Consider the following 25,504-nt stretch of genomic DNA (forward strand, 5'->3'; position numbering starts at 1 on the left):
GTACGTTTTACTTCGTGACTTGGTATTCCTATTGTAGAAATGAGTCGAAGAGGCCATTTTCTAAATTATGGACATGAACTGATATTGGTTTCATTTGATTTTATTGAATTCTCACTTCCATCTAAGTGAGTTGTGGTGTAACGCAACAGTGCCTCACTGTGGCGAGAGGGGACACTGAACCGGATGTCAATTGTAAAAGATGGCGGCACAGATGTCAAGGCGAATGTTTATTGAATATTTTTCTATTTTATGAGTCGCTACAGTGGATGATCAAGTATAGTCTGAACTTTATTAATCATATATGACCACATACGATGTTGGGTGAATTAAGTCGAAATGTGCGAATATTACTAATTCAAAGGTGATAGTTAATGGTTGATTACAGAACCACTCATCTCAAATCGGGTAATAAAATACTGATCTCCGTTGATGCCAAATGTGTTGTGTAAATCCTAATGTATATGAAAATTAATTTTTGATTAGCATGTTCCTAAAGCTGCTCTATACTCCTCCGTGCTCTATTTTAATCCCCCTGTTCTCTCTGCAGTCCGTTGTATGAGCCAGGCAGCGCCCCAACCCGAGCCCACTGTAGATAATGAAGCCATCGTTCCTGAACAGAAACCCGCGGAACCTGGAGCAGATGGCTTTAGCGTTGAAGGACAGGGGCTGGAGAACAACTTGGCCTTCTCAAAAGTTCTACCATAGGTGTGGCTACCTCTGTGCCCGTTCATACTTGGACAGATGTACTTTAACTCCTCTTGCCTTTTCCCCCTCTTCTCTACAGCTGTCATCCCTTGCTTCTCCACCTCTACCCCCATTTCCTTCAGGTTGGTGCTCCCAGCACCACGTGACAGCAGAGGTGTTTGCCAACAGTGATCCAGTCCCTGTACTGTTGTGTTCCACCAAAGAGTGTGCCTTGAAGTGCGAGCTTGCAGCCAGCCAGGCTGTGGGCGAGGTGCTGGCACAGAGGTGTCTTTAGGCTGGCATCATTAGGATGGTGTACAGACACAACCCCTGGCAGTACTGCTCTGATGCTGTAAATACAGGCATATGTTTGAGACAGTCCATGTTGCAGTAGTCCTGATGCAGTACATAGAGGCAGTATCAAATTATATAGGGATTTTGACCAAAGGACTGTCAAGTCATCCATGTGTGTATGAGACAACAGGCTGTTTGACTTTTTCCCCCCCTTCAGGTTCAGTCATTTCAGACAGCGATGAAAGAGGGAGGAGTTACTCAAGTGAACCATGACAAAAAGTCATCGGGACCTGACTTTAGGGGCCAAAAGTTTCCATTATACTAGTATTATGTAAATACCAAAAATAACTAAAGGCTCTAAGTCAAGCCAACAAAATATCCATTTTTTTCCTGTTTGTTGTATCGTGTTGACAAGTACACAGAAAACATTGTATAATTCCATTTAAAAAAGGCAGACAACTGAACATGACATTGGTAACTCTGAAACATTTATTCACTCATACAGTATAGCTGTAAACAAATGTGCTGAAAACAGTGGGGGAGATAACACTTATCCAGAACAATGACAGATACAGGTCATTGATGGATTTGATTGCAGTACAGCAGAGTTCGGCTCAGGCAGTGTCAATGGGATGATGATGTGGTGGAAACTTGTTTCAATGATGAATATAAAAACACAGCCAGCTGAAGACTTTAAAAAAAAATGGATCGATAAAGAAATCAGCATGAAGAACCATTCAGTTTAACTGAGGAAAGTTCAGAAACTTTCACCATAATGCCAAAACTACCTCAAAAGTCCAAAATAGACACAAAAACCGTAACCTGAACAAAATCATGCTAACATGCACGCTGGTCATGAAGACAAACCGTTAAAACAATATGAAAAAAAGCCACCAGCTCGGAGAAATAGCAATATACCGTAGATATCATAAATACTTTAAATCAGGGTCTGTGTATTCGGGAAATAACTTGGTTATTTAGGTCCCACGTCCAAGGCACTCTTACAGCAAGGCTATTTGTGGAACGACAGTGAAATATAAAAAAAAAGAAATAAAAACATCTCCAATAACTTAAAGGGATTTAACACCCAAGATTAAAAATTTTTAAAAAGAGGGTACGAGTTTTCTAATGATCCTCAAATCTGTTGTCTTTAGATTAAGGCTTACATTCAATCAGTTCAAGCGTTAACCGGCGACAGCAGGCAATCGCTTAGCGGATGTTTTGGTGGTGTCGCAGGTGAGTGGAACTGTCAAATCAGTGACCCTCTGCTCCATCATTGTAACAAAATCCGCTGCACTCACGTTAGAAGTTCAGAATGAGAACGTGAAGGCTATATAGAAATAATTACGCTCAAATTGAAAAATCATTTAACAAAATAAATGAGGGTTTCTAAATCAGCATAATCGAAGTGTGGATTACATCTCACATTCCAGTGTCCCAACTTGTAAACAAGTCTGCATGGGTTTTTTCTTAATGCGACTGCATGCTGGGAGCCACTTGTGAATTTGACAGCTCTAACGAAGGTCTACCTCCAACACACTTGTCCAACACACAAAATATTAGCTACGCGGCTGTTTGCTGAAGCAGATCTGATTGAATTGGGCCCTAAAACTCAAGGACAGAAAGTTCATTGGCACAGAGGAACACAATTGGCAAACAGTCTGGTGCCCTTGGATTGGTCATGAATTGGTCCAGAATAATAACACAGCTTAAAACAGTCACTCAACATTACTATTTTGAAACCTCAGTGAGAAAATTCAAGTTTTGGATCATTGAGACAGCATGCCATTTTCATAAACTCTAAAAAGATCTAGCTTGTATGTGCGTTTGTAAAAAAGAAAACCCATAAAATAAGGGCACTTAAAATACACAACCTGAACTGGCAGCCTCAAATTCAGAGAAGACAAATTAATTATTGCATAGAGGTCATAGGTCATGAGGAGAGAAGGAGGGCACACTACACATGCGGTATGATAATGTACATACATTCCAACTTCAGTGACAGTAGGTAAGTCTAACCAGAAATACTAAGCTTTGGTCATACACAATTATTGGTGTCATAATACTGCAGTGACATAAACAAAGTGAGCCATCACTACCAATGGAGTAAATGTGTTGGGGAACAGTTTTCGTTTGATACATTAAAAGAACCTAAAATGAAATATTGTGCAAAAGGAATGACACTTAAATAATCAAATTATACACGGAGTGTACAAAACATTAGGAACACCTCTTTCCATGACAGACTGACTAGGTGAATCCAGGAGAAAGTTACGATCCCTTATTGATGTCACCACTTCAAATCAGTGTAGATGATGGGGAGGAGACAGGTTAAAGAAGGATTTTTAAGCTATGAGACGAGGATTGTGTTTGTGTGCCATTCAGTGGGTGAAATCAGAAAAACAAAATATTTAAGTGCATTTGAACGGTGTAATGTGCACCAGTTTGAGTGTGTCAAGAACTGCAACGCTGCTGGGTTTTTCACACTCAACTTGACACAGCTGTGGCGAGGATTGAAGTCAACATTTGCCAGCATCCCTGTGGAACGCCTGACAGCTTGTAGAGTCCTTGCCCCGATGAATGTTTTGTATACTCCGTGTATAACACTATGCTAGTTGGGAGACTAAAGCCTTGTTCACATTGGCAGTTTGAAGTAACTAAAATAAATGCATATACGATTCAAATCTGTTCTTTTTCCTGCAGTAGGAACAGACAAACATATTTCAAGCCACATTTCAAAACACCTTCGTAGGTGGGTTGAAATCAGGTACTAATCAGATTCCTGGCCATGCAACTTGTGTCTGAACGGTCAAATCGGATTTATTTGCCCGCAAATGGTTTTTAGACTTATTTGGCATATCTTGTTGCTTGCTAGCCACTGACACTAGCCACTGACTAGTTTGACAAGAACGTGGTAGCTAACAAGCTTGTTAATTGTTTACAAACAAATGAGTGAATCAGTCTACACCACTGCTCACACACACACCCATCATTGCTATGACAGCTAGTGTAGCCATGTAAGCAAATGACTGCTGTCTGAACAAACAAATCTGATTTGGTTGCTTGTAACTTGCTGTTTGGACAGTCAGTATTCCAAAACAGAATGGAAAAACACTGATTTTAGCTTTTAAGGCCTGCAGTGTGAACAAGGCTCAAGTAGTATGATGTATATAAATACCTTTGGGTGATACTTTCATGTTTATAGCTTGAAAGAAGGCAGAACATTTCATCTCTTCCTATTAGTGTCTACTCTAGGCTTCTCTTTCTCCATCCATTCTCCCCTTTTCTCCCTCTACCGCCCTTCCATCGTCTTGGTATCTCCTTCCCTGGACTCAGGTTTACTTGGCCCCGCCCCTTCACATTTTCTGGGACCTGATAGGCTGCTTGGCTCAGGTGAACCGTCCACATGGGCCCTCTGATGCATGAGGCCCTTCCGTCCATGACTCCGCCTCCGCTGCCCTGGAGACCGCCGGTGACTGTTGGCAATCTACATCGCCGAATAATAAAAAGGTAAGAAAGGGTAAGAAAAATGGTTGCTTTCTTTTCTCTTTCACCTCTTCTCCATCTTTTCCTCCTCTTACCTGTTCATTCCTTAGGTCCTCATCGTCCAGTTCGTTGATGGACTGCATGAGAGAGAAGAGGTTCATCCTGCCACTGCGACTGGGGCTCTGAGAGGACGCCTAGAGGGAGGATATTAAAGATGGATAAACAGGTTGGTTTTGACATTGGTTCAATGTAATATAAATGTTTGAGAAGGTTTTGTCATGACACTTGTAAGAGGTTGCCTACCTTGTCACTGTCGTGTACAGTGATAAGGGGATTAGCTGCGGCCGGTTCCGTGGGTGGGGAGGCCGGTTCCGTGAGGGGAGGGGTTCCGTGAGGCCGGTTCCGTGAGAGGGGGAGGCCAGTTCCGTGAGTGGGGAGGCCAGTTCCGTGAGTGGGGAGGCCAGTTCCGTGAGTGGGGAGGCCAGTTCCGTGAGTGGGGAGGCCAGTTCCGTGGGGAGGCCAGTTCCGTGGGGAGGCCAGTTCCGTGAGTGGGGAGGCCAGTTCCGTGAGTGGGGAGGCCAGTTCCGTGAGTGGGGAGGCCAGTTCCGTGAGTGGGGAGGCCAGTTCCGTGAGTGGGGAGGCCAGTTCCGTGAGTGGGGAGGCCAGTTCCGTGAGTGGGGAGGCCAGTTCCGTGAGTGGGGAGGCCAGTTCCGTGAGTGAAGCGTCTGTCTCAACCTTGGGGGCAGGCTCTTCAAATACCTAGTCAAGACAGAGATTGAGAGAGAAGTCTTTTGATTGCACCTCAAAATACAAATAATCCGGATCTTGACAATATCATCCTAACTAGGGCTGTTACGGTGACGGTCAGGAGTAACGCCCTTAATGAGGTCACCATTGCCCTTGATTCTAAGCAATGTTGTGCTGCTATTTTTATTGACTTGGCCAAAGCTTTTGATATGGTAGACCAGTGGTTCCTAAAATGTTTATAGCCCCGTACCCCTTCAAACATTCAACCTCCAGCTGCGTTCCCCCTCTAGCACCAGGTTCAGCGCATTCTCAAATGTTTTTTTTTGCCATCATTGTAAGCCTGCCACACACAAACAATACATTTATTAAACATAAGAATGAGTTTGTCACTTCCCACGAGCCGGGTTGTGACAAAGAGCTCTTATAGGACCAGGGCACTAATAATTGTGCTCTTTATTTAGCCATCTTACATATAAAACCTTATTTGTGTTCATCACAGGTTAATGAGAAGGGTGTGATTGAAAGGATGCACAACTCTGCAATGTTGGTTTGTATTGGAGAGAGTCTCATTCTTAAATCATTTTCCACACACAGTCTGTGCCTGTATTTAGTTGTTTTAATGCTAGTGAGGGCCGAGAAGCCAATCTCACATAAGTACGTGGTTGCATCAGTACTTGGCACGATGAAACTGAGCACAGCCCAATCCAGAAACCTGGCAGTGGCTTCTGATTCAATTTTCACAGAACTGCTTGCTGCAATTTTGATGAGGCTCTTTTGCTCAGGTATGGAGGCAGGGCATGAAAGGGATAACGAATCCAGTTTGTTGTCCATTTCGGGAAAGCACCTGCGTAATTGTGCATCCAGCTCACTCAGGTGCATCGCTATATCACATTTGACATTGTCCGTAAGCTTGAGTTCATTTGCACACACAAAAAAACAAACATACAATGATGGAAAGGCCTGTCTTGTCGTTTTTGTTAATTCAGACAGAAAAGGGATCCAACTTCTTAAATCATAGCCTCAATTTTGTCACGCACATTGAATATAGTTGCGGAGAGTCCCTGTAATCCTAGATTCAGATAACTCAGGTGAGAAAAAACCCCACCCAGATAGGCCAGTCGTGTGAGAAACTCATCATGCAAGCAGTCAGACAAGTAAACAAAACTAAGCGCATCTCAAAGAAAACACAAAACAAATACTTTGTCAATACTTTGTCCCTTGATAATGTGGGAGCAAGATGTACATATAGGGAGAAACATAATACTGTACCACAAGAGAAAGATACACTTAGAGTGCATTTGCCATTCTGGTAAAATGCATTGTCTATTGTATAGGACAGGAAACCAAAGTAAGGCCATGAGAGCATAGGACAGCTGGACATACCAAGGTCAGAGGGACATACAAAGGAGGGGGTCAGCCAAATGACCAACTGATGGACTATAGACATAGGACATGAAGAGAAGAGACACAGTCTACTAGTCCTAATAAGGACAAGCTAAACATAAGGGGCCCATAGGATAAGATGGGCATGTATTATTTTTGGGACATGAAGAGGTCCTGTCACCATTATAACTTGACTGAAAGCAGATATGGGCGTTATTTGGCGTGAACAAGCATGGTGCACAGATTGGGATATAATGGTGGCAGATGGACTGAGGGAAATAACTTAATTTGCATGTGGGATGGACTCATATGTTGTATGTGTATAAATCAGAGCCAGTGCTCTGGAAAAGTGTGTGTTCCGCAGACCATCTAGGCTTCTGATATGTTTGTATTAAAAGCCTATATTGAATTCACAAGTTCTTGTAAGTGTTATATTTTGTAACGATCCTCCACAACAATAACCAGCGCACTTCTGTATGTTGTAAAAGCGTTACATGGTCGCTGCCCATATCATTGCATAATGCAGAAAATACATGTGTCCAGAGGCCTTGCTTTAACAAAGTTAACAATTTTCACTGTAGTGTCCAAAACATCTATCAAGCTGTCAGGCATTCTCATGGCAGCAAGAGTCTCTCGGTGGATGCTGCAGTGTACCCAAGTGGCATTGGGAGCAACTGTTTGCACGCTCGTTACCACTCCACTATGTCTCCCTGTCATGGCTTTTGCGCCATCAGTACAGATACCAACACATCTTGACCACCAAAGTCCATTTGACGCCACAAAGCTGTCCAGTACTTTAAAAATAACCTCTCATATTGTCCTGGTTTCCAGAAAAGGATGTCTTCCTTAATTGACCCCCCATAAATGTAACGGCATATACCAGGAGCTGTACCAGGCCCGCCACATCTGTTGACTCATCCAGCTGTAACGCATATAATTCAATGGCTTGTATGTGAAGCAGTAATTGTTTAAAAACATCTCATGTGTTGTGAAACAGTGTTTGATGAAGGCATTGTCTGTATAGTTTTTTGGGCCTTTTCCCCCAGCCATATCCACAGCAACAGGAAGAATGAAGTCCTCCACAATAGTATGGGGCTTGCCTGTCCTAGCCACTCAGTAGCTCACAATGTAAGTCGCTTCCAGCCTCTTCGTATTAAATGGCATCTGTTGCTTTTATACATCTTACTACTCAAAAGTAGTCTTTATTCTCTCTCAAAAAACTCCCGTGGCTTATTTTGCAAATTGTCATGTTTCGTTTCTAAATGTCTGCGCAAGAGTGAAGGTTTCCCGTGAGAGAGTAACAGTTAATGTGATTGGATGTTATTTGACATTGTGTTAATTTGCTGAACACTAGATTTTATTTTTGGCAGTGGAACGAGGCTACTCAGGTGAGGAGAAAAAAAAAGAGAAACTAAACCAAAACGTATAGCCCCGTTGGAAAATATGAAATGTACTGTTTGAAAATGTGAAGAAACAAGAACATTTTAAATAGAATATATATATATTTTAATTTGGCATACCCCCGACGGCATTCCCCAGTTTGGAGATACCTGCAGTAGACCATTCCATTCTTGTGGGTCGGCTAAAGAGTATTGGTGTCTCGGAGGGGTCTTTGGCTTGGTTTGCCAACTACCTCTCTCAAAGAGTGCAGTGTTAAAGTCAGAACATCTGCTATCTCAGCCACTGCCAGTCACCAAGGGTGTGCCCCAAGGCTCAATCCTAGGCACCACGCTCTTCTCAATTTACATCAACAACATAGCTCAGGCAGTAGGAAGCTCTCTCATCCATTTTTTGCAGATGATACAGTCTTATACTCAGCTGGCCGCTCCCCGGATTTTGTGTTAAACGCTCGACAACAAAGCTTTCTTAGTGTCCAACAAGCTTTTTCTGCCCTTAACCTTGTTCTGAACACCTCCAAAACAAAGGTCATGTGGTTTGGTAAGAAGAATGCCCCTCTCCCCACAGGTGTGATTACTACCTCTGAGGGTATAGAACTTTAGGTACAAGTACTTGGGAGTATGGCTAGATGGCACTGTTCTTCTCTCAGCACATATCAAAGCTGCAGCCTAAATTCAGATCTAGACTTGGTTTCCTCTATCGTAATCACTATTTCACCCCAGCTGCCAAACGAACCCTGATTCATATGACCAGCCTACCCATGCTAGATTATGGAGAAGTAATTTATAGATCGGGAGGTAAGGGTGCTCTTGAGCGGCTAGATGTTCTTTACCATTCGGCCATCAGATTTGCCACCGATGCTCCTTATAGGAAACATCACTCTATACTTATCTGTAAACTGGTCATCTCTGTATACCCGCCGCAAGACCCACTGGTTGATGCTCATTTATAAAACCCTCTTAGGCCTCACCCCTCTCCATCTGAGATATCTACTGCAGCCCTCATCCCCCACATACAACACCCGTTCTGCCAGTCACATTATGTTAAAGGTCCCCAAATCTCACACATCCCTGGGTCGCTCCTCTTTTCAGTTCGCTGCAGCTAGCGACTGGAACGACTTGCAACAAACACTCAATCTCTTCATTCAAAGACTCAATCATGAACACTTACTGACAGTTGTGGCTGCTTTGCGTGATGCATTGATGTCTAACTTCTTGCCCTTTGTGATGTTGTCTGTGCCCAATAATGTCTGTACCATGTTTTGTGCTGCTGCCATGTTGCTACCATATTGTCGTTGTGTTGCTGCCATGCTGTTGTCGTCTTAGGTCTCTATGTAGTGTTGTCGTCATGTGTGTTTTGTCCTATATTTTTAATCCCAGCATGAAGCCTTTTGGTTGGCCGTCATTGTAAATAAGAATTTGTTCTTAACTGACTAGCCTAGTAAAATAAAAATAAAAGGTTAAATAAAAAATGACCACAGTCAAATCCCACGTGACCATTAAGTCAAGGTAACTAGGCTCCAAAACAGTTGTCTATAAATGAAAGGTGCTGATGGGCGTTAGCAGGTTTCGTAGGCTACTAATGGTCGTTAAGTCGCTAATGGCCTGGTAATCTGCATTCTATTTTCCCTCTAACCACTGACAAATGCAATCGAAAACCAAACATGTCATGATTATTCCAATTCAATCTGCCAAGTTTGCAATTAGAGGTAGACCGATTAAATCGGAATGGCCGATTAATTAGGGCCAATTTCAAATTTTCATAACAATTGGTAATCGGCATTTTTGGACACCGATTATGGCCGATTACATTGCACTCCACGAGGAGACGTGGCAGACTGAATACCTGTTATATAAGTGCAGCAAGGAGCCAAGGTAAGATGCTTGCTAGCATTAAAAACATATCTTATAAAAAACAATCAATCTTAACATAATCACTAGTTAACTACACATGGTTGATGATATTACTAGTTTATCTAACTTGTTCTGCGTTGCATTTAATCGATACGGTGCCTGTTAATTTATCGAATCACAGCCTACGTAGCCAAATGGGTGATGATTTAACAAGCACATTCGTGAAAAAAAGCACTGTCCTTGCACCAATGTGTACCTAACCATAAACATCAATGCCTTTCTTAAAATCAATACCCAAGTATATATTTTTAAACCTGCATATTTAGTTAATATTGCCTGCTAACATGAATTTCTTTTGACAAGGGAAATTGTGTCACTTCTCTTGTGTTCTGTGCAAGCAGAGTCAGGGTATATGCAGCAGTTTGGGCCGCCTGCCTCGTTGAACTGTGTGAAGACCATTTCTTCCTAACAAAGACTGTAATCAAGTTGCCAGAATTGTACATAATTATGACATAACATTCAAGGTTGTGCAATGTAACAGCAATATTTAGACTTAGGGATGCCACCGGTTAGATAAAATACAGAACGGTTCTGTATTTCCCTGAAAGAATAAACGTTTTGTTTTCGAAATGATAGTTTCCGGATTTGACAATATTAATGACCTAAGGCTCGTATTTCTGTGTTACTATATTATACCATATACCAATATATACCATATATTATAATTAGTCTATGATTTGATATAGCAGTCTGACTGAGCGGTGGTAGGCAGCAGCATGCTTGTAAGCATTCATTCAAACAGCACTTCCCTGCATTTGCCAGCAGCTCGTCGCTGTGCTTCAAGCATTGTGCTGTTTATCACTTCAAGCCTATCAACTCCCAAGAATAGGCTGGCAATACTATAGTGCCTATAAGAACAATAGTCAAAGGTATATGAAATACAAATGGTATAGAGAGAAATAGTCCTATAATAACTCCAACCTGACAGAACTTGAGAGGATCTGCAGAGAAGAAAGGGAGAAACTCCCCAAATACAGCTGTGCCAAGCTTGTAGCGTCATACCCAAGAAGACTAGGTTGTAAATCGCTGCCAAAGCTGCTTCAAAGTACTGAGTAAAGGGTCTGAATAATTATGTTTATGTAATTTCAGTTATTTTATACATTTGCTAAAAACCTGTGTTTCTGCTTTGTCATTATGGGGTATTGTGTGTAGATTGACGAGATAAAAAACAAACTAACCCATTTTAGAATAACGCATGTTACAGCCCTAATATGTAAAGACAATATTAAATAGAATAGTCTGATGGGTGAGACTATTCTCACTTGTGAATGAGAGACGAATGAACAGCGTGTGCAGTCTGGGCTAGAAACGGAGCGGTTTCACATGATAGCTTTTTACTCTGAACACAGAACAGCCGCTTCATGTCTGCACTCCCTCGGCAATCGTATGAGAAAAATATGTATTTTATTCAGCTATGTCCACTTATAGTCTTCTTAATATAAAATAATGTCACGGGAATTAAGCATATCTTGTCTGCTAAATGAACAGCCTTGGCTGCCATTGGCATGGCGCATAGCCAGATAACATACAGTAGACCAACTCAGAATATGAAATTCTGAAATACATTTTCTTCATATTATAATGTTTCTTAAGACCTGCCTAAAATAATGGATTTACTGTGAGGGTGTATATTAAATGGATTTATTAGACTTTAAAAAATGTAGATGTTCTCAAGGCGAACATCAGCGGTCTGTAAACTTTGGAGATGCTTAACGTGTGTCTATGTTAATTAGAGGTCAATTACCATGAGACCGGCAGTCATTCACATGACAGTTACTGACTGACAAAATGGAATGATCACCACAGCACTAATCCTAACCATAAACATTGTGTAACTTTTACCTCTTTATCTGCCTCATCAACTTCATCCGGACTCTCCGTCTCTTCTTCATCCTCCTCGTCACTCTCCTCCTCCTCCTCCTCTTCTTCTTCGTTGCTGTGTGAAGCAGCAGACCTCTTTCTCTTCTCTCGCGACATCCGCCTCCAGAGAGCGCTGTGGCGCTGCTGACTGGAATGGAGGGTACAGTGAACATACAGGTGATGTCGACGATATCATAACCGCCACCGATAAGAGACATTACTGTGCAGCCGTATTCGTCGACCTGGCCAAGGCTTTCGACTGTCAATCACCACACTCTTATTGGCAGACTCAACAGCCTTGGTTTCTCAAATGATTGCCTCGCCTGGTTCACCAACTACTTCTCTGATAGAGTTCAGTGTGCCAAATCGGAGGGCCTGTTGTCCGGACCTCTGGCAGTCTCTATGGGGGTGCCACAGGGTTCAATTCTCAGGCTGACTCTCTTCTCTGACATCAATGATGTCGCTCTTGCTGCTAGTGATTCTCTGATCCACCTCTATGCAGACGACACCATTCTGTATACTTCAGGCCCTTCTTTGGACATTTTGGACACCTGCCCGCCCGCCCAGCCAGCATCACTACTCTGAACGGTTCTGACTTAGAATATGTGGACAACTACAAATACCTAGGTGTTTTGACACCAAAGCCCCATATACTACCCACCACCATGACCTGTACACTCTCGTTGGCTGGCCCTCGCTTCATATTCGTCACCAAACACACAGGCTCCAGGTCATCTATAAGTCTCTGCTAGGTAAAGCCCCACCTTATCTCAGCTCACTGGTCACCATAGCAACACCCACCCGTAGCATGTGCTCCAGCAGGTATATCTCACTGGTCACCCCCAAAGCCAAGTCCTCCTTTGGCCACCTTTCCTTCCAGTTCTCTACTGCCAATGACTGGAACAAACTGCAAAAATCACTGAAGCTGGAGACCCATATCTCCTTCCCTAGTTTTAAGCACCAGCTGTCAGAGCAGCTCACAGATCACTGCACCTGTACATAGCCCATCTGTAAATCCCCATACTGTACTTATTTATCTTTCTCCTTTGCACCCCAGTATCTCTACTTGCACATTCATCTTCTGCACATCTACCATTCCAGTGTTTAATTGCTATATTGCAATTACTTCGCCACCATGGCCTATTTATTGCCTTACCTCCCTTATCTTACCTCATTTACACACTGTATATAGACTTTTTTCTACTGTATGTTTGATCATTCCATGTGTTGTTGTATGTGTCAATATGCTGTGCCTTATCTTGGCCTGGTCACAGTTGTAAATGAGAACTTGTTCTCAACAAGCCTACCGGATTAAATAAAGGTGAAATAATAACAAAAAATGTCACACACACAAACCAAACAAACGATAAATGAATATGCTGACCTGGCGTTAAGGATGCCGCTGTAGGTGTGGAGTTGCTTCATGAAGCCGACGTTGGGCTGGACGATGGGCCTGCGGTCCCTGACGTAGGACAGAGCCACCTCCAGGGGCCAGCGCTGCTGCTTCATGGCATAGGCCACCACTGTGGACCCAGAGCGAGACACACCCATCTTACAATGCACCAGCACCGCCTTGCCACTCTGCCTGTATAGGGGGAGAGAGAGGGGTTGTGTCATCATTGTGCGACTACGATGGAGTGTCATAATTTGTGAGACTGTCGCTGGTTTATCCAGGGGGGCACAACGTTACAAAACATTCAAACAGTAAAAAAAGATTTCTAGAAAAAACAAATCTATGTCAAAGCCATATCGTTACATTACAATGCAGGGAGAACGTATAGGAGCGAGAGAGGAGGAGGGTGGGACTACCTGGCTGTGTTGATGAAGGTGTATGTGTCTTTCCAGTGGGACAGCAGGTCTGTAGCCTCCACGTCGTACACCCTGATGTTCATGTAGCTGAAGGACTCTGGGAAGAAGTTATCGATCTCCCGCGTAATGTTCAGGATGTATCCCACACTGAAACATCGGCAGAAACTTAGTTACCCAGCAACCACACAACACTTTGGCTTGCTCGTTTGCACACGCACCTTATACAAGTCAATAAGAGCACACGCACACCAACACAGTAAATTAAAGGTTTACTTGTTTTTCTGTAGCTCCTCAAAGTTGGCAGCATTCCACTCAGACCCCTAAAAGAGAGAGAGACAGAGCCTTATTCACGGAAGACGAGGACACTAGAGGGCCAGAGCTTTATATTCAACAACTGTAAACACTAGGCTCTGAAAAGGGAAGTTCGAGTCATTTGACATACTCTTGGTTGCAGCACACTTCCCCTGTGGCTCAGTTGATAGAGCATTGCACATACAATGCCAGGGTTGTAGGTTTGATTCTCACAGGGGGACCAGTACCAAAATGTATGAACTGTACGCACTCACTACTGGAAGTCACTCTGGATAATAGCGTCTGCTAAATGACTCAAATGTAAACATTTAAAAATGTACTTCCTGTCATGATCAGCCCTGAGGAGATTTCCTTACAACTTAACTGGTCCAGTGTCATATACTCTTTTCAACCTCCTCATGAATAAGGTTAGGGGCTACTGCTGAGTGGCTCCTGCTGAGTGGCATCTGATTCCAGAGCTGTGGTTATGGGCTACTGCCAAGTGGCATAAGCCAAAGGTCAAATGTGACAGAGTCAGATGGGACTCACCAGGAACAAATAGTCAAATATTTTGGAGGGTTTGTCCATCTGCGCCATGGTGACCATCATTTCATTGTCGATGTATTCCTTGTAATTCTTCATATCCATGCCTATCCTGGCCTCCAGGGCACTGCGGACCTGGGGAAGGAGACAGGAAGAGGATGGCCAACTGATCAACAGCACAACACCATGTTTGCTCCCTCTGAGAATTCAATCCATCCACAAGGTTATAAGGGGCTATTGAGCTCTGGTTGTGACTTGGCTGGTTCAAATGGCTTGTGTTACAAGTGAGGTGTCATAGATCCGGACACAAGACTCTTCAAGTCATTAATTTAGGTCACAGACTGTAGACAGACTGCCTCTATATTACCAGACAATTTATTTACTTCTACTTGTATTTCAGACAGCTATGTCAGCCATTGTTTGTCCGTGACCTTGACAAGTATTGGTCTTCTTGCATACTTTGGGGCTTGTTCCAATATATAACATCCCATCGTCTTGTCCTTCTCTGTGGTACCTGTTTGGAGGTGATATTCTCCAGGTCCTCTGTTCTCATGATGTCTCGGAGTTCCTCTTTGATCTGCCTCTCCACAGACACCCTCTCCGTCGAGCTGTGCAGAGACAGAGTATCACTACCCACTTCCCCAACGCACAGACAGAATAAAACTTTGTCTATCCAGGATGGACATTTTACTTTGGCATCACTTTCCATTAAAATAATCACATACATTCTCACATCATACACATTTAAACCAGTAAGTCCATCATGTTGTACACTGAGGGCATTAATACATTCACTCACAACCGCCCACTGTCCCAACTGCACTGGATAGATCAGTACATATACAATTTACTTTGCATTTAGTATTCCAACAGCACAAGGAACAAATTCATGTTTGGACACATTCTTCGTGGCCATGACGAAGTGCCGGACAGAGCGAAAAACTCTGAGGGTGGGAGGGGTCGCCAACGACAGCCGGTGCCTTCTTTTTGGTTGCCTTGTGGAACAGAATGCTCAAATGTGCTTGTGATCGACCAATTACTTTGCTGGCTGTGTTCACTATTCTGGTCAATTTGCTTTTGCTCCTCACGCTCAGATTACCAGGCGGTCATATTGAACGTGAGGATGCACCAAGCTGCTGTACACCCTCTCCAGAACATCCTGGCTGACCCCAAACCCCTTTAATTTCCTGATTAAGAACAGGCATTACCTTGCTTTAAAATAAATAAAAAGAGACTTCTACCAGAGCCATGTCATCCTCATACTTGAAAAGGCTCACATTGCTTCCTTGGATCTTCAGCTCATTAGTGTAGATAGAGAACAGGGAAAGGACACACCCCTGGGGCACCCCTGTGTTCAGGGTCAGTTCAACAGCGGGTGCCCTATTCATGAGGACCCACTGTAGGCGGTCAGTTAAAAAGTCCTTGATCCAACCTGCGAGGCCTCCGTTGACATTCAGGTCCAGTAGTCGTTTCAGCAGTGTGTATTTGCATTGTATTAAAAGCTGAACTAAAATCAAAAAGTAAAATGTGATTTTGCATGTTGAAGGTTACTAGCCACGATGTTCACCAAGGTCAGGGTAGCATCCTCAGTCCCCCTCTGTGCCTTATAGGCAAACTGTAACAGGTCCAGTGATCTGCTATGGAAAGGTTAAGGTGCTTACTAACAACCCTTTCCATGCATTTGTCCAAAAGTGGTGTCAGGGCCACAGGTCGAAAGTCATTTGGCCCCTGACTTCTTAGGCACCGGTACAATGGTCAACACCATCCAGGATTTTGGCACTGTACAGGTGCTCATTAGGAGTTGAAACAGTCGTGTGAGCACTCCCTTGAGCTGGTTGGAGCATACCTACAGTACTTTGCCCCATGGTCCGTCTGGGCCCTGTGCTTTGTGTGGCTTAATATTTAACAAGCATGAGGCCACCTCGTTCTCTTATCTGGACAGGAGAGGATTTGGGAATACCAGCACATATTTGTTTACATTCGTAGGTCCAGGCACAGACCAGAATAATTGTAATTTGTCCAAACTCGTGTGGTAGATAGAATGTTCCCGATGGGTCCCTGGTGCACACTTGTCCAATTACATTACACAGCGTGACCCAAGTATTATCTACAAAGACATTTATTTGTGACGTTTTGTCTCGATCTGCTCTATAGACAGTGTATCCATCAATGTTCACATTTAACTAGGCAAGTCAGTTAAAAACAAATTCTTATTTACAATGACGGCCTGCACCGGTCAAACCCGGACCACGCTGTGCCAATTGTGCGCCGCCCTATGGGCCTCCCAATCACGACCGGTCGTGATACAGCCTGGTCCTGCTTGAACCATCGTTTCTGTAAAGTCCTCTTCAAACGTAGCCGTTGCCGCGAACTCATCCAGTTTGTTATTTAATGACCGCACATTTCACAGGACTCAAGAGGTGGTATCAGGAACAGGGAGCAAGTGTTGGCTTCCCCTCCTCCGTACTCTGTTCCTGATACCACCTCTTGAGCCTTGCTTCGTCTTAGTTCCCTTTTTGATTTTGTAGAACTATCATCGGGCAAGGTAATGCTGTTTGAGCTTTCTCGAGAGCGGGTGACGGCTTCCCCGCCTCCATACGGTGTTCCCGATTCCACCTCTTGAGCCTCGGCTCTTAGCTCCCCTTTTTGACTTTGTAGAACAACCACGGCAATGCTGTTTTGGAGTGTGAGCATAAACTCATGAGTACGTGATGGTGGATGATTTACTCACGGAATCTCTACAACCTCCGGTAGAGTTTTCCGCATATTACAGCGATTAGGATTAAGGTCGTCACAAATGCCAAGAACAATACACTGTTAAACTTGAGACGCACTGAATGTCGATAAAACGAAACAAAAATGTAACGATATAACTATAAAAACAAAGCAATATAAACAAACAATTCACGCAGGGAGCTCAGGGTCAGGCAACATTGCCGCGCCCCCTAGGGTGTCAAAAATAAATAGAGACACGTGCACACACCTCTGTCCGGCGCTGTCCCTCCTAATTGACTCCAGGCCTGTCATAGCGCCCCACTCGTTTAGACAGAGGCGGTTAGACTCCACATGCCCATAGTAGTGTTGGGCCCAGTCCAGCCCACAGCCTGGAATCACTGCACCCTTCACCGCCCGCTCACAGCAGCCATGCAGCGCCTGCAGCACAGACCTGGGGACAGCGACAGACACATTAGGCGCAGGGGTGGGCAATTCCAGTCCTTGAGGGCCTGATTGTCGTCACAATTTTGCCCCAGCTAACACACCTGACTCCAATAATCACCTAATCACGATCTTCAGTTTAGAATGCAATTTCATTAATCAGCTGTGTTGGCTAGGGATGGAGAAAAAGTGCACAATTGTCATTCTTGAGTAAAAGTTAAGATATCTTAATAGAAAATGACTCAAGTAAAAGTCACCCAGTAAAATACTACTTGAGCAACTCCTGTGGCGGGCCGGACGCATGCACGCTGACATGGTCGCCAGTTTTTACGATGTTTCCTCCGATGATGGGACAAGACTAACTACCAATTGGATATCACAAAACTGGGGAGAAAAATTGGCATCGGACGGCACAATTTTCTTATATTTTTTTTTTTACCGATAGCTAGGGGCACACTCCAAAACTCAGACATCATTTACAAACGAAGCATGTGTTAAGTGAGTCTGCCAGATCAGAGGATGTAGTGATAACCAGGGGTGTTTTCTTGATTAAGTGTGTGAATTAGACAACTTTTCTGTCCTGCTAACCATTCAAAATGTAACAAGTACTTTTGAGTATCATGGAAAATGTTTGGAGTAAAAAATTCAGAATTTTCTTTAAGAATGTAGTTCAGTAAAAGTAGTCAAAAATATAAAATTACAGTTGATGGGAAAATTATGATTAAATGACTGAACAAATCATTTTAAATAAGAATTGTAACTAAGTAAACTTATACTGTTTTATTAAATCTGATTAACAATATGAGTTCATAAGAAGGGATTGTGTGGCACGGACAAGGAGTAATTAAAGTTAATGAACACCATTCCAACTAGGAAGAAACGAATGGGTTGGGGACTGTGTAAACAAATAAGGTTGTTAGCCTATGGTTGACCCTACAGAAACTTAGCTCTGGGGTTTTTAGATAAGACAGTGAGTGCATTCCTAGGTTTTCTATTAATTAGAACAGTCAGTTCAGTGGTGATCGATAATGTTGAGGGGTCAAAAGTTCTGGGAGTGTGTTAGTAAGTTAGAATGAACTTTTCACCTCACTTTGTCCCGGTCGAGAGGAGGGGATTCTGTTAAAGCAATGAAATGACGTCATGATCTGTATATAAACTGCTGCACGTGTTTAAGTGGTAGCGCGCTCCGAGAATAAATTATATTACCTATTATTGAAAGACTGGTCTGCGACTATTTTATGCAAACAAGAAATTTTAGAAATTCTCATAAAATAGATTAAGGGCTTTCAATTGATGAAAGCACATTGGCATAATTAAATTACATTAACAGTTACCCAAAAAAACTCCTTAAGTTGAACTTTCAAGTATGTTTACTTAAGTACTTTACACCACTGAAACGTGTGATACCAATAAGGCCCTCGACTACTGGAGTTGCCCACCCCTGCAGGATCTACACAGGGGAAGAGGCAAAGCCATGACAGGTGAAAGCGTAGAGGTTATAGGTCATTCTATTACAGTACTGAAAAAGAATACTGTGTGTGTGTTTACTTTATGGAAACAGAATAAAAGTCTGTATGGAAACAGGCTTGAATAAAACCCACCACATGGTCTGGATGGAAACAGGCTTGAATAAAACCCACCTCATGGTCTGGATGGAAACAGGCTTGAATAAAACCCACCACATGGTCTGGATGGAAACAGGCTTGAATAAAACCCACCACATGGTCTGGATGGAAACAGGCTTGAATTAAACCTACCACATGGTCTGGATGGAAACAGGCTTGAAGATTCTTGTCTCTTCTGCTGACGTGACACTGAACCCACTGAGGAGGGAGATTGAGAGAGAACGTGTGCAAGACAGATGGATGGTGTGAGAATGAGAACACCGTTAACTTTGTGAGCCTGCTGATGGCAGAAAACCAGTCTGTGGGTGTGAGATCAAAGACAGTCTGTACCAAACAGACACACAGCATGTGAGCCCTATTACTAGTATTCCCAAGTATAGTACAGAAACGGTATGAAATTCTGGATAGAGCCCAACCCTACATATTATTTCTACATTACAACTACACAGAACAGGCAGGGCTACAAAATCAAAACTCTAACGCTGTTTGGAGGGTGGGGGGGGGGGTATTTAGCTCCAGATCTGAACATGTCCTCAAAAGCTCTTTCATACTCCTAGTTAAGATCAGAGGTGGAGTAATCTGATCCTAGATCTGTGGTAAAAGGAAACTTCTTGCTTGAGCCGACACTCCTGCACACTCAGGTTAATGAGCAACACAATCCTGACCACATCCCAGAACAGCCAAAAGCACTATATAAACTTTACAGTCAACACATTGTTAGCAAACCATTTATAAAGTACTTACAGTGCATTTGGAAATTATTCAAAGCCAATGACTTTTACAACATTTTGTTACGTTACAGCCTTATTCTAAAATGGATTAAATAAAACATTTTCCTCATCAATCTACACACAATACCCCATAATGACAAAGCGAAAACAGGTTTAGACATTTTTGCAAATTTATTACAAATTTAAAACCTTATGTATTTACATAAGTATTCAGACCCTTTGCTATAAGACTCAAAATTGAGCTCAGGTGCATCCTGTTTCCATTGATCATCCTTGAGCGCTCAGGACCTCAGACTGGGGCGAAGGGTCACCTTCCAACAGGGCAACAACCCTAAGCACACAGCCAAGACAACGCAGGAGTGGCTTCGGGACAAGTCTCTGAATGTCCTTGAGCGGCCCAGCCAGAGCCCGGACATGAACCCGAACAAACATCTCTGGAGACCTGAAAATAACTGTGCAGCGACGCTTCCCATCCAACCTGACAGAGCTTGAAAGAGCTTGAAAGGATCTGCAGAGAATGAGAGAAACTCCCCAAATACAGGTGTGCCAAGCTTGTAGTGTCATACCCAAGAAGACAAATAGCTGCCAAAGGTGCCTCAACAAAGTGCTGAGGAAAGGGTCTGAAATCTTATGCAAATGTGATATTTCCTTTTTTGGCAAACATTTCTAAAACCTATTTTTGCTTTGTCATTATGGGGTATTGTGTGTAGATTGATGAGAATTTGATTTAATACATTTTAGAACAAGGCTGTAATGTAACAAAACGTGGAAAAAGTCAAGGGGTCTGAATACTTTCCGAATGCACTGTATGTGATGAATGCAGATGTTAAGTGTTGACATAAGGGGTGACATAGTGACAGAAACAGATGTAATTCAGGTACATAAACAGAGACAGATTACTCATTGGTATTATTATGTCTGGCCAGCCTCCAAGATGCCAGGCCAACCGTGGAACAGGCTCAGCTAGCCATTTCCTAGTTTCCTCATTTGACTCCTGCTCTCAGGAAATCCATCCATTTTTCTCTCTGTTTCTAATGGCAGTGGGTTTTCTCCTACTTCTTACCCATCTCCGTCCAGGTACACTTGTGTGGCACTCCATATGGGCACAACCATACCGATAGTACACTGATCACTGAAACACACAGAGACAGACTGTTTTCATCCCTCGGTTTTGGCAACATATACTAGATTTATTTTTAACACACGTCGTTCTCTAGTCTAGACCCATCTGATGTATACATGGAAACATGTTAATGGTTACAGCATGGAACACACCTGTCTGTGTCGGGGAAGTCCATGCCCAGGAGAATGCTCTCCTGTTTGTTACCGAGGGTGGAGACCACAATCAGATACCTCACTCTGACTGGACTCACTGACTCCAACCTCACCGCCTGCAAGGACAGGGGGAGGTAAGAGGGAGGGGGAGGTAGGAGAAGAGAGAGGGAGGGGGAGGTAGGAGAAGAGAGAGGGAGGGGGAGGTAGAGAGGGAGGGGGAGGTAGAGGGAGGGGGAGGTAGGAGAAGAGGGGGAGGTGAGAGGGAGGTTGGAAGGAGAGGGAGGTAGGAAGGAGAGGGAAGAACAGTGAGATAAGCGAACAGTTAAGCATAATAAGGGGTGAGAGAGAGGTAAAGGGCATTTATGAATGTGTAGGTGGATGTTACTAGTGGATGAGTGCCAGTCTGTGTGTGCCATCACGCCAACTCCTTGTTATGCCAAACATGTTTGGGCTTGACAACGAGCAATGGAGTTGGCAAGAGCACCAACAGATCTGGGACCAGATCTATGATGTTACATGTTGGTGGCGTATAGGGTGAAATACCATCCTTGCTATAATGTAAGGAGCTTTGAGACCTAGTGAAAAGCATTACATGAATGTGACCTGTTAGTAGATGCTTTTAACATGACATTACTCAGTGCATCGCGCCTGTTATTGTCATGCAATTGTAACAGAGGTGGTTTGGTGAAGCATGTAACAGTGATGAGTAACCCTGGCTAATGAGAGAGCTGAAGACTTGCATTAACCCCATAAGCTGATGCCCAGGCATTATCTAAGCACTAGCACATTGTTGTGGTATGTAGACTACAGATGACCCAAGTTTAAACCGTCACACAATGCCGGTCCTATCCATTGTATGCTTATTCTATCGGTGGTCATGTGACATCTGATGGGTCTCACCAGTTTGATAGTGTCCTCTGGTCTCAGTAATGACACCATGGCATGCAGATGTCTGTGTTGTGTGTCTGAAGCTCCGCCCCCCAGCTTCAGGGGTGAAGGAAAGTGATTGGGTGATGTCTCTTCATGAGGCTCCTCCCTCTCTCCTTCCAAGAGAAGGACGGCCCCCTTGACCAGAGCAAAGCTCTCCCTGTTATGGGGGATTTAATTATTATTCCTGTATTATGAATTACTGTGCAATTGTATATTATGTTATTGTGCAGGAATGATTGTAAAAATATATATATTTATATATTAAAAACATTTTCTCTGCAAGTTCAAATGTTCACAACATACATATCACAACTGTAGTTATTTTATCCAAACTATAGAAACATTTAATTCACAACCAAAAGTCCAACAACAACAAAAAGCATACCTTTTCTGAAGTCTCCCTCTTCTTGGAATGCTTTCATCCTTCAAGAAATTATTTGAAAGATGATTAATTCACTAAACCTTTAGCCAGTGCCAGTCCGTTTGGGCTATCATGCAAACTCCCTGTCAATCATTGCCATGCCAAACTTCACTTGACAATGACCACAATGGAGTTGGCAAGAACACAAACACATCCGGGACCAGGCTATAAACTCTTCACTGTGAAAATCTACAATCTGATAAATATGTCATCTTTTGTTACACGATAAAGTCTGCTGATTACAGAGTGACAAACCTCTTTAATTATAGAGTCATTCCATTGATTACAGGAGAAATCTAAAGTGGCGTGTCCTGAAAGAATGAGCAGGATCACTTGTAAAATGTGCAGCTACAAAGATAAGAGGCAGAGGAAACAACTACGGAAGTTAAAGACCGAGGGACACAGAGAAAGGAGGGAGACGGGGATAAGAAACAGAGGAATAGAAAAGACAAAACAGAGAGGGGGGGGAAAAAGAGTAAGAACAGAATGCAAGAGGGAGTGGGGTTTAGCAGTGTAAGTGAGTGAAACCTGAGACAGTAACATTACCTGTTATGCAACTGACATGTCTAGACAGACACAACAAAAAGAGTAGAGGGGTGCTGGAGACAAGGAGGACAGGAGAGGACAGGAGAGGAGCGTTGTGGGATTGAAAGGAGGAGAGAAGGAGAAAAAAAATGAATTAACAGTAGTAGAGATTTAAGACTCAATGACAGTGGAATGCAGGGGGCAAAGTTATGTCCACCAGCCTGGGGGAGCTGGGAACAGAAAAGTGAAACTGGTGCCTGATGTATTGGCACACTCGTAACATACCAAAGAGGCCATGGAATTAACAGCGTTTAAATGAGCCTGTTAAAAGTTGCTCTAAAATGTTTAAAGAGAAGTGAAAGAGAAATACAGAAAGAGTGAGGGGAGAAATGATAAGGACATAAGGATGAGTGTTACCATTTGGAACACTGTCTGTGTGGTGGTATCAAGGGTTAGGCAGCAGGAGTAGATTTGACTACTGTAGTCACCCACAAATAAGGATACACTGTGACATAATGTACCTTGACCGTAATCATACCTAATTCAATTAGTCAACTATCACCAAGCCCTTGACTAATTGAATCAGGTTTGCCAGTTCAGGGCTAGGACACATATATGAAATGTTGGGTGGTCCACGAGGAGAGGGTTGGGAAGAACTGATATATGGCATGTTGTGCCCTCTAGTTATCTGCTTTATCACTACATGGCCGATATTTTGAGGTGGGGGTGCTGACATTTGTCTGGGGGGTGCAGAGGAAATATTTTGTTGAGGCGTGGGGCACGGGGGTACGAAATATCTCTCCGTCTGCTGACGAGTAGTTTTCTCCGCTCATACAGGAGTAATAAAGGCCTAGAGCACTAATTTTGTGGAACAATATATGAAACAATTTTAAATAACAAAACATATTTTTAAATTTGATTTATTGTGATTTATCAGGGGGTGCTGAAGCACCCTCAGTATCCCTACTTCCAGAGGCTATGCCATCTTCTCTACCAGGGAGCATCAAAGATCCTTGACATCCACAGGGTACAATTGTCTGATGACATCGAGAATATAATAAATACATCAAGCAGGACATTGGACAGCGTCAGGAAATGATTGTTGTTCATTAAATCAAAGAAAATATATTATGGATGAATAGGCAATAGCAGGCTTAGCCAGTGCATCAAATCGCACACTGTTATGATGTGAAGGCAATGTCATGGAAAATAAAAAGTCTAGTATTTCTACGTTGAGATGTGCGCGGGAAAGGGGACTCACCGGAGCCGTGGAGATGGACGGGGGTCGGTGCAGGGTCAGCAGAGCCATAGAAAAAACACGGCTCGGTTCGCAGGTTCTTCACAAGCGCCTTGCGAGACGCGGGCAGGGGGGGTTCCTCAAATATGTGGGAGGGTGGGCGTGGTGAGGATGTAATCACAAATCTGGAACGTAGTTGGAGCGGATTATCAAATACCTGTTTCTAAAGATACCGTATGCTCTGCAGACAACCTAGATAGTGGAGGAGACGTAAATGGACATTTAAAACGTAACGTTAAAGTTAGGCATCACATGGAAGATAGCCATTGTAGTGACATGCCAAGCATTCCTTCACAATGTCCACGTATGGTTATAAAATAATCGTGGGCTGTACTGCGCTCGAGTGCACATCACACGCAAAGATCCCCCCCAAAACATTGTGTGTGTATATATATATATATATATATATATATATATATATTAGTTACAATTAAACAATAGCTAGCTAACTAGTCGTGTGTGAAACATACCAACATTTGAGAAGCTAGAACATGGAGTTCATGTCATACGGAAGGCATCAATTGTTTGAGTTGGCAGTGCTGTTGATCGACTACAAATCAACAAGCTGTGCTAGCTAACAAGCTAGTCAGGACGTAACTTACAGTCGATAGGCAATTGATCCATATGCTAGCTAGCTAAAAACAAGCGTGAAAGTGATGAGAACGATCGAGCAAGTGTTCCTCTATTACCTGCTTCCGACAAAATGCCTACTTATTTTGTATTTGGACGCTTCTCCCTCACACGCAGTCAGCTTCGATAGACAGCTATTTTTAATCATTCGCTTTGGCAAAAGTTGCTCCACTCTGATATCCAAATTAAAGGAGAGTTTTACTATTTAATGGAACCAGGAAGAAACATATCGGCACGGAAAAGTAAACATGTCCTTACAAGGAGGGGCATGGAGGAATGGTTCTCTTAAAGGGGAAAGGACAAGATCTATATTATAAAGAATATCCTAATCGATCTCAAAATGATGTTGTTTTACTTTTGTGAATTATCTGCATCAATCCGGTTATTCTGTTTTTTTTTCTAGTGTAGGCTACTTTCCAGAACCATATTAATTGTTGTATAACTGATGTATGCCTTTAGCAAACTATATTCATACATTTATTTGGGGCGGCCTAGTGGTTGGGCCA

General features: G+C 43.1%; 1 protein-coding gene and 1 pseudogene across 1 annotated transcript; one reads left to right on the top strand and one right to left on the bottom strand.

Annotated features, from left to right (window-relative positions):
• Positions 1-60: 60 nt before the first annotated feature.
• On the top strand, positions 61-2,959 carry LOC112256147 (annotated as a pseudogene).
• A 613-nt stretch (positions 2,960-3,572) lies between these two features.
• Positions 3,573-25,019, bottom strand: LOC112256142 (protein phosphatase Slingshot homolog 3). The gene is made up of 17 exons (XM_024429161.2): positions 24,839-25,019; positions 24,333-24,493; positions 22,511-22,548; positions 22,096-22,282; positions 21,196-21,311; positions 20,984-21,052; positions 19,322-19,387; positions 17,392-17,574; positions 14,923-15,016; positions 14,415-14,543; positions 13,848-13,894; positions 13,575-13,721; positions 13,150-13,350; positions 11,748-11,913; positions 4,768-5,223; positions 4,560-4,658; positions 3,573-4,465 (listed from the first exon to the last, which is right to left on the bottom strand). Exons 2-17 carry the CDS (start codon positions 24,378-24,380, stop codon positions 4,271-4,273), a joined length of 2,241 nt encoding a protein of 746 aa, XP_024284929.2. The 5' UTR covers positions 24,381-24,493; positions 24,839-25,019; the 3' UTR covers positions 3,573-4,270.
• Positions 25,020-25,504: the final 485 nt, after the last annotated feature.

Source organism: Oncorhynchus tshawytscha, linkage group LG08 (assembly GCF_018296145.1).
Source record: "Oncorhynchus tshawytscha isolate Ot180627B linkage group LG08, Otsh_v2.0, whole genome shotgun sequence".
Classification (NCBI taxonomy): domain Eukaryota; kingdom Metazoa; phylum Chordata; class Actinopteri; order Salmoniformes; family Salmonidae; genus Oncorhynchus; species Oncorhynchus tshawytscha.

Bases quoted from the DNA above. Each gene is read 5' to 3' on its own strand.
- LOC112256142 (XM_024429161.2), bottom strand. From the start codon at position 24,380: ATGGCTCTGCTGACCCTGCACCGACCCCCGTCCATCTCCACGGCTCCG. The intron at 17,575-19,321 runs GTAGGTTTAATT...CGCTGTCCCCAG, and splicing joins GTTTCCATCCAGACCATGTG to GTCTGTGCTGCAGGCGCTGC. The intron at 5,224-11,747 runs GTAAAAGTTACA...TGTCTTGACTAG, and splicing joins TTGATGAGGCAGATAAAGAG to GTATTTGAAGAGCCTGCCCC.